Source organism: Antedon mediterranea, chromosome 1 (genome assembly GCF_964355755.1).
Source record: "Antedon mediterranea chromosome 1, ecAntMedi1.1, whole genome shotgun sequence".
NCBI classification, from domain to species: domain Eukaryota; kingdom Metazoa; phylum Echinodermata; class Crinoidea; order Comatulida; family Antedonidae; genus Antedon; species Antedon mediterranea.
In genome coordinates, this window is record NC_092670.1 from 8,176,875 (window position 1) to 8,186,949 (window position 10,075).

A 10,075-nucleotide genomic window follows, 5' to 3' on the forward strand; every position below is an offset into this window, starting at 1 on the left:
CAAAACTGGAATTTGAAAATTCATTTGAGAACACACACAGGAGAGACACCATATGAATGTCAACATTGTGGACAGAAATTTAAACAAAATGGAAATTTGAAAATTCATTTGAGAACACACACAGGAGAGACACCATATGAATGTGAACATTGTGGACAGAAATTTAAACACAATGGGGACTTGAAAAGACATTTGAGAACACACACAGGAGAGACACCATATGAATGTGAACATTGTGGTAAGAAATTTAAACAAAGTGGAAGTTTGAAGATACATTTGAGAACACACACAGGAGAGACACGGTATGAATGTCAACATTGTGGACAGAAATTTAAACAAAATGGACATTTGAAAATGCATTTGAGAACACACACAGGAGAGACACCATATGAATGTCAACATTGTGGACAGAAATTTAAACAAAATGGAAATTTGAAAATGCATTTGAGAACACACACAGGAGAGACACCATATGAATGTGCACATTGTGGTAAGAAATTTAAACACAATGGGGGCTTGAAAAGACATTTGAGAATACACACAAGAGAGGCACCATATGAATGTGAACATTGTGGTAAGAAATTTAAACAAAATGGGGTTTTGAAAAGACATTTGAGAACACACACTAGAAAGGCACCATATGAATGTGAACATTGTGGAACGAAATTTACACGGAATGCTACTTTGAATGCACATTTAAAAACACATAACACACCTTATGAAATTTAAATGGAAGCCAACTTTGAAAGCACATTTGAGAGAACACAGAGACACAATATGAACGTGAACATTGTGGGAAGAAATTTAAAGAAAGGGGGAATTGAACAAACATTTTAAAGTACACACAGGAGAGAAACCATATGAATGTGAACATTGTGGAAAGAAATTTAGCTGCAGTGAGAATTTGAAAACATTTTAGGGTACACACAGAAGAGACACCATATGACTGTAAACAATGTTGAAGAAAATTTAATTTAAACAAAATGGAGAATAAAAAATATGGAACAGACCATATGAAGTGAATGTTGTGGGAAGAAATTTAAACTAAATGGTGGGAGTTTGATAATGCATCTAAGAATACACACAGGAGAGACACCATATGAATGTGAATACTGTGGACATAACAGAAATTTAAACAAAGTGTGGATTTTATTTTAAAAAGACATTTAAGAACACTTTGGGAAAAAAAAAATAAACAAAATGATACTTTCACACCACATTTTAAAACTCACACAGAAGAAAGACCATGTGACGATTATTGAAGAAATGCAATCAAAGGGGTGATTTGGAAAGACAGAACAAAATGTACGGTAAGAAATACACCAACACAAAACAGTTGGGGTGGGGGCGGAAATAAACAAAATGAAAGCACTCAGAAACTGATATTTCGGCCCATGTCAAAAGAATACAAATTGTTCTTTTTTTTATTTGTGAAGTTCATGAATTTTAAAAGGCATGTACTGTAAATATACACTCTGTCTACACTATCAAACTAGTTTGACAAAAAAAGTGTGATGTGCCCAAATATGGTAGTGATATGACATGTCCATAAATGGTTAACAATTGTTTGTCCCATAAATAGACAGAGCTTTAGAGCAACAAAAGAATATAAATTTTGTGGGAAAATAATTGTACTTTGAACACACAGTGATGATTTGAAGGAACATTTTAGAAAACAAACAAGAGATACACTACTTTATTATAAGAAGAAATTTAAAGTGATAATTTGAAAAGACATGTGAGAATTCACACGAGTGATAATTAATAGGTTAAGTTTGAATATTTTTGGGGGAAAATAAACAGAAATATTTATAAACCATTCCCATAACGTGAGAATTTTGAAAAAAAACATTTTAGAACTCTCACAATGAATCTGAATATTGTGAGAATAAAAAACATTTGAAAATATACACTGCAGAGACACAACACAATATAAATGAAATTTGTGGAAAGAGATTTAAAACTAATATTAACATTTAGAATTACATTTGAGGATACACACAAGAGAGAAAACATACTGTACTGTATAAATGTTAATGTTCTGTGTGTTACTGTTTTTTGTTTTGTTTAAAGTACACACACACTTTCAATTCTAAATGTACACTCTTTTACTTACTCAGGGGTGAGGGAATTTCAATTTCTTTCACTTGTCCCCGGACAAGTACCTGCACGGAATTCACTTGTCCGAGAAAAAAATGTACTTGTCCCTCTTTATTGCGCAATAGGCAAAAAATTACACAAGTGTCGACAAATGTCACGCAAGTGTTTATTGTCTATTTAAAATTCAGCAGTTTATAGGCCTAGCCTAGACTTTTTAAGCCTGCTCAATATTTTGATAAAAATAACGGTAATTTTTAGGTTTTATTTCATTAACACAACAGTGTGTAGAGTACTGTAGGCCTAATTAATAAATAGTAGTTAGTAAATAAAAATAAAAGAATTGAATTACCAAAAAAACTGTGGTGTCTATTAGCCTAGTCATACATGTGAACTGATCTTTGCCTACTGTAGCTATGCCGGCTAGCTAGGTATATTTAAATTATTTTTTTTAATATTTTTTATTTTGTTCAGGCATAATTAAAATTATTTTTAAAAATAATTATTTTGTCCAGGCATAATTAGTTAACAAATAATACCGAATTAATGTAGGTCTGGCTAGGCCCAATAGCTTGCCATCCAGACACTAGGCCTTCCTTAGACCGTCACCACGGAGAGAGAGAAAAATACCTCCAGGCCCCAGGCCATCCTTACTCTAGTAGAAAAGTTAGGCCTCCTACTCTACAACTTCTGTACGGACGGAGAGAGGATGTTTTTGTTATTATCCAATTCACTAAATAAAATAGCTTGTTGCATTTCACAGGTAAATTTATAAAAAACATTCTTTTCCCTATGAAACCACTTTATCAATTGTCCGTTCCATGCACGATGTACAGAGAAAAATTTAAATACTGGGCCTACCACCTCCTCGCGTGTATACAGCTTCCATCTTGATGCATGGTATTTTTAATCAACAATACCTGGTAGAGTCCATTAATTACGGGGGTTCTTTTTAACTGGGCATTTTTTTTAATTACCCAGTTAACCTATGTCTCAACCACTGCATGGTCCAAAAATGTTTTAATTACATCCCCAAATAGAAAATCGTGTAATCTATAATGATGTGACTCGGGTCATTGACCAATCAGTGATGTATTAAATGCACTGGGTTTAATGTGCTTTGAAGAAGCCTGCTATTTTTATTAATGCACATGGCTAACTGTGTTGGCACATGGTTTTCTGTGCTCTTAGATTAATTTCCTGAATTTCAAAAGTGCTTGTCCTCGGACAAGAGGATACGTCAAATGTGGTTGTCCGACCGTAAAAAACACTTGTCCCGGGCGTCGGGCAAGTTGGTTCGCCCAGCCCTGATTACTAGTTAGTAAATTATTGTTATAACATTTATTATAATACTATGATACCTAGGACTTAATTATTGTATTATTTTAATTTACTTTATTATAACATTATACATTTTTGGTTTTGTTTACACTTTGTTTGGTTTGTGATGATATTTTTTTCAAAATTTATAATAAACCCTTACTAAGATTTATAATGTACAGTAGCCTTCCTATGTAATAAAGCCTTTCTATGATTTTTAATGTACAGTAGCCTTCCTATGTAATAAACCCTTACTAAGATTTATAATGTACAGTAGCCTTCCTATGTAATAAAGCCTTTCTATGATTTTTAATGTACAGTAGCCTTCCTATGTAATAAAGCCTTACTAAGATTTATAATGTACAGTAGCCTTCCTATGTAATAAAGCCTTACTAAGATTTATAATGTACAGTAGTAGCCTTCCTATGTAATAAACCCTTTCTATGATTTATAATGTAGAGTAGCCTTCCTATGTAATAAAGCCTTTCTATGATTTATAATGTACAGTAGCCTTCCTATGTAATAAAGCCTTTCTATGATTTTTAATTCAAAGTAAGAGTTTTCTTTTATAGTCGGTTTTTGTAACAATAAAATCAAGTTTTATTCATATATATTCAAGATGCTGTATAATTTACTATTTTCTTTGTGTATATTTGTAAACACATGGCGACACAAGAAGGGATAGATAGATAGTAGTTTGTATTTTATATTTATATATGTTATGTTTTGGGAAAAAAGTGTATACTGTAGTCATTAGAATTTTAAAGTACTGTAGTTATATTATAGATAACTGATTTTGCTGCAGTTTTGCAATCGATCAGAAAATTCAAAACTTAATGTTGTTACGTGTTGGACAAAGAATTGAAACAACAATGTAACACTCAATCCAAGGAGTAACAACTCTCTTCTAAATCCAATTATTTAATTAAAGTGGAATTTCAATACAATTCTACATAATTGGCGTTATACAGTATACTGTAAAGGCAGTGACGATCCACTATTAGATCTCTAGATAAAGCCTTTCCCCACCCACTCTACACAATGGTAGAGTGGGTCGGTTTTAATGTCTCGGGTCGTTACTCAACAAGTACTCTTACAGCATCTAAATAGATAATTCAATTTGCATAATTATACTCTCAACCAATCAAATACCGTAAATAAGTACTTGTCTGCCAGTCTATGATCCTATTTATTGCTGAGGAATGCCATTCAGTTGTATACAGTGGCAGCGAGAGAACGACTGAGGAAGACGATAATTATCATTGAGGTAGGTACACGTTCCTAAACTGAAATATTGATTATGAGACAATCGGCGTGTGTGTTTCTTATAATTGTTAGCAGGATTACTCGAAAATGTATTGCCGATTTTCATATGATTTTAAAGGATAGGTTCATAGCTGTATGGGAACACGTTATTCAATTTCATATGACTAGTAGATCAAATATCAAGCTGACCACAGCAATGGAAAGTTTCACCATAGGGATTTTCATTCCTTATTACGTATTTGTTGATATGTGGCATTGGCCCTCGCAATTAACACTCTAACTATCTATTTTGTTGGTAACTTATTGTATAGGGCTTGGTTCTATTTGATACGGCTTGGTAATTAGGAGGACCCCGATTTATGTTTCTTTTCCCAGAAAAATAGTAGGCCTAATGCCTTAAAATAACGCAAGCTAATATCACTCAAATTAATCCGTTACCATTAGGCCTCAGTAAATCTAATTAAAACAAAAGCTGTATACACGACATTAAAGTCGCAATCGAATACGCCAATTTTAAATTCTTTGACATTATTCTGTTACAAAACTACTGTATTTACATAAGTTTGTTTTTCAATATAGTGTAGCTAACATGAATAGTACTACTAAGTATAGTTGGAGGAAGTAGATTTATAATTTTGAAAACTGTATTTTTTTTATAGATTTATTGATGAATGAATACGACTTCAACAAAGAAGAATTTAACAGTGTAAATACCAACATGAAAGGCAAATGTGAACACTGTGGAGATGAATTTGAGTTCAGGGATTTAAAGGAACATTTAGGAATACACGTACATAGTAAAGAGTTTAAATGTGAAAATTCCGAGGATTTTCTGCTAAATGACCAAACACCATATTATGTCTTTGAACATTGTAGGCCTAGAATTGAAGAAAGTAAACATTTTGGACTACCCATTGTCGAAAAAACTTCATATGAATTTGAACATTGTCGAAATGACGAAAGTGAGAATTCAAGTAACACTGCCGTAGAAGCTTCGTATGAATTAGAACATTGTCGAAATGAAGAAAATGAGAATTTGGGAAACACTTCTGAAGAAACATCGTATACTGAATCTGATGAAAATTGTGGAACTGAAGAAAGGGGTAATTTGGGAATTTACACTTTCGAAGAAACTTCGTTTGGTTGTGAAAATTGTGGGAAACAATTTAATAAAAGTGATGATTTAAAAAAACATTTTAAAATTCACACAAGAGAGACACAACATGAATGTGAACATTGTGGGAAGACATTTAAACAGAATGCGAATTTGAAAAAGCATTTGAGAATACACACAGGAGGAGCACCATTTGAATGTAAACACTGTGGGAAGAATTTTAAAGAAAGGGGGAATTTAAACAAGCATTTGCGGATGCATACAGGAGAGAAACCATATGATTGTGAATACTGTGGGAAGAAATTTAGATCTAGTGTAAATTTGACAAAACATTTGAGAGTACACACAGGAGAGAAGCCATATGAATGTGAACAGTGTCAAAGGAAATTTAAACACAGTGGGCAATTAAAAATACATTTTAGAACTCACACAGGGGAGACACCGTATGGATGTGAACATTGTGGAAAGAAATTTAAACAGAGAGTGATTTTGAGAGAACATTTGAGAATACACACAGGAGAGAAACCATATGAATGTATATTTTGCGCGAAGAACTTTAGAACTAGTAGTTATTTAAATGAGATTACACACAGGATGCAAATCGTATGAATGTGAATATTGTGGACAGAAATTTATCACTAATGGGACTTTAAAAAAACATTTGAGAATTCACACCGGAGAGACACCTTATGAATGTGAGCATTGTGGAAAGAAATTTAAACATAATGGATATTTAAAATTACATTTGAGAATACACACGGGAGAGAAACCATATAAATGTGAACAATGTGGAATACAATTTCAATGGGATAAAACCTTCAAAAGGCATCTAAAAACACACACACACAGACACTCTTTAAATGAAAACACTGTGCTATCATCTTTAAATTCAATTACATTATTACCAATCAATCAATTACAAAATTAGAACTTACATATTTATTTTCACTCTGATTGTTAAAGCATTTGATTGAAAAGATGGAATATCTCAATATAAAATATAAGATATGAGGCACATATATTTTTTATTCTGTAGATGGATTCATGACAGAGAAATCAGTTAACTGAACATTTTGTTTAAGTTTTTCATATCTCCCTTTATTTTATGTTAATGTAAAGTGTATGGATTTTATGTATCGTATTCCTCGTTTTCGTCAGTCACAAAATAGTTTAATTATTATTTGTACAGTGTTACCGCTAGAATAGGCCTAAATAGTAACAATCGGTAATATTACGTGTGTTTACTCGCTTTTGAAATCTTTTCAATGCATATTAAAGAGAAATAATATCAAATTGCACCATTCTAAAAATATTAACAGTAAATATTCGTGCAACAACTTTTTTAAACAAAATTAACTAGGGCAACTACATTGTAAACTAGAAAGCCACTCCGAGAGGGCATACCTCCGCCTACTGTAAAATTCTCCTACATAAGATTTCTCCGGTAAAAAAAATATATATATATATATATATTTGTGTGTGTCTTAATGCTGTTTGTGATTTAGGTTAATTTCAGTACAAGCATGTGTATGCGAGTTTGGTGTAATGGTTATGTAACAAGCCTTTCAGTTAACAATAGCTTCAGTTGACTAACAATAGCAACGCGAAAATCAAACGAGTGAATTTGAAAAGAAATAGGTTTTCTACTCGCATCAAAAAATGTGCACATTAAATCAAATTATGTTTCAAAATTACAAATCACAAATTATAACTCTTGCCTCTTGTTCAAAAATTAAGTTTTTTGGACAAGTAGTTCTCGAGAAAATTTAAGTTTACTTGTTACTTTAAGACTGCTCGCCGGCTTTTGAAAAATTCTGTCCTATCTTTTAACACTAGCAGGTCTAAAAAAGTATACTAAAAAGGGGTCCAAATTTAATGGAATGGTCCTTGACCACATATCTATCTGTCTATTCATTTTGGTAAAGATCTTGTAATTACTTTTTGAGTAATCCTGCTAACAAACAAACAAACAAACACACGCTACCGATTACATATACCTCCTTGGCGGAGGTAAATTATTGCATCTCTAAATTATTTATGGAGTGCTACAATGACATGACTGATCTATTATATTATTTAAGTTATTGAAATGTTATTCCAATGTGATTTCATTATAACAGTGTGTACAATGTTATAGGCTTTGATTTATTTTTATATTTGCTTTCATTTTAATTACTTATATGTATGCAATCGTGTTTTCAATCAAATAGTTTATAGGCCAGTGTGTTTTGGAGTATATCGCAAAAATAAAAGCAGTTTGTACAGTAGGTCAGTGGTGTAGGAAAGAGTGGTATCGCACAAAATTCCAACAATGCAGAATTACCAATTTATTTGGTTATGTAGTTTGCAATGTTTAATATCTCTGTTTCATTTGATTTAATATAAAAGTGGAAATTACAATAAAATGTTGAATTTAAATTTAATGTTTCTTCATTTATTTATTTGACCAAAAAACAATAATGTAAAACAAAACTGAGGAGGAGAATCGGTCAGGACGGTAAAGCAAAGATTTATAATATTCAAAATCAGCATATAAAACAAGGAAAAAAATAATTTAGTGATTTAGAGAAAGATTTATAATTGCCCAGAAGGACTCAGAGTCAATTGATGATAAAATATAAAGCTCTGTCTACATAGCACTATCAACATTTTATGTGACAAAAAATGTGCGGACGTGATGATGTCATATACCATATTTGGGCATTTCACTACCATATTTGGGCAAATCACACTTTTAGTTTGATAAGACAAAGCTATAGGAAGAGATTCAGAAACAGCTAATTAATATTCAAATTAAAACTGTTTATTGCAACAAGGTAAGCATTGTTATATTTACAAAATAACAACTACAATTCATTTCGTCACTTTGACGAATTATTTGTGATCATTGTGAAAACATAATTTTACTGACGTTTCATTTTTTTTAAATAAAATATGAGCGCAAAACATTGATATATTCCATCCATGACCACCTGATGCATAGGCCTACTATTATAGAGTGCTGCTATTAGTGTCGTATTTAATATATACAGTACATTATATACGGTATCTATATACAGTGTAGCATAGGTGAAATTACGTGACCCACACTATGTTCTAATGTTTTGGTATGATGATGACAATTTCGGAAGATAATGATTTGAGCAAAAGATATAACTCTTTTAAAATGTTTATAACTTTGACGAAAGACATGATAAAACTACATTTTAATTCAATTGACCATTCATATCTACATTTCAGCAGCTTTCTAATAAGTTATAAACATCATTAATTCTGAGGAGATGTAAGATATTCAAATATACGGTGTAAGTAAAAGTACGTAATAACATTTTAATTTTGTAGGCGTGACGTGACGTCATAAAATTTGAAACTTATGAGTAATATTGGTTGAGCAAGCACACATTTTTTCAAACATATAAATATTAGGCCTATTGTTTTTAAAACTAATAATATTAACATAAAAATATTTTTTAATTGGATATAATAACTTTAAAAGACCTCTACAAAACAAAAATGCAATAAAAAAAAACATGATTTGTTTTAATTTACACGTTTTATTAAGAAATTATATTATTAGGTGATCATTTAGAATAAAATGATCACCTATTGTTATTGTATGAAATCTTTAAAGTTATTATTGTTTCTGTACACTATTTTGTGTAACAATTATCTCAAAAAGTTTAATGTCAATGATTACCAACATTTTACAATATCTTTCAAATACCGTAACTTAGTCCTAATAAGCTTTTCAGCGTGATCACTTATCCGTGACGTCATTTATACGCCATTTTCTGAAATCACATTATCAATCATATCTCCATAATTCATTATCATATATTAATGAAATTTATTACACGTAAACTTCAGGTCAAGGGTAAAAATATTGGCAAGTAAAAACGCATGCGCACGTAGGGTCATGCGCGTAAAATCGCGCGTTCAAAATTTAAAAAGCTCAAAATTAAGTTTTAATCAATTTAGAGCATGAATTAGGCCATTTGCGTGTTTCAAAAAATTACTGCGCAAAAATACGTTTTTGAGCGCGCGATTTTTAAAAAGCGTAAAAATACGAATCCTTAGTACATTCACCGAATTTGAGTTTGTTCCGACTTAAAATAACGCTATACGAGCATGTTAAAAATGACAAAATGCGCACATTAACTGCATAAAAGTGCTGAAAATGATGAAGAATAAGGCATTTTTAAAATGAAAATCATTCTTCAGAATGCACGATGACCCCAATTTTTTTTAATTATTCTAGAAGCCATTGAGTTTTAGATA

General features: G+C 31.5%; 1 protein-coding gene across 1 annotated transcript; it reads left to right on the forward strand.

Moving 5' to 3' along the window:
- The first annotated feature begins 434 nt into the window (after positions 1-434).
- On the forward strand, positions 435-6,865 carry LOC140040835 (uncharacterized). Its single transcript, XM_072087074.1, has 4 exons — positions 435-727; positions 5,343-5,786; positions 5,898-6,332; positions 6,834-6,865. Exons 1-4 carry the CDS (start codon positions 439-441, stop codon positions 6,863-6,865), a joined length of 1,200 nt encoding a protein of 399 aa, XP_071943175.1. The 5' UTR covers positions 435-438.
- The last annotated feature ends 3,210 nt before the right edge of the window (positions 6,866-10,075 follow it).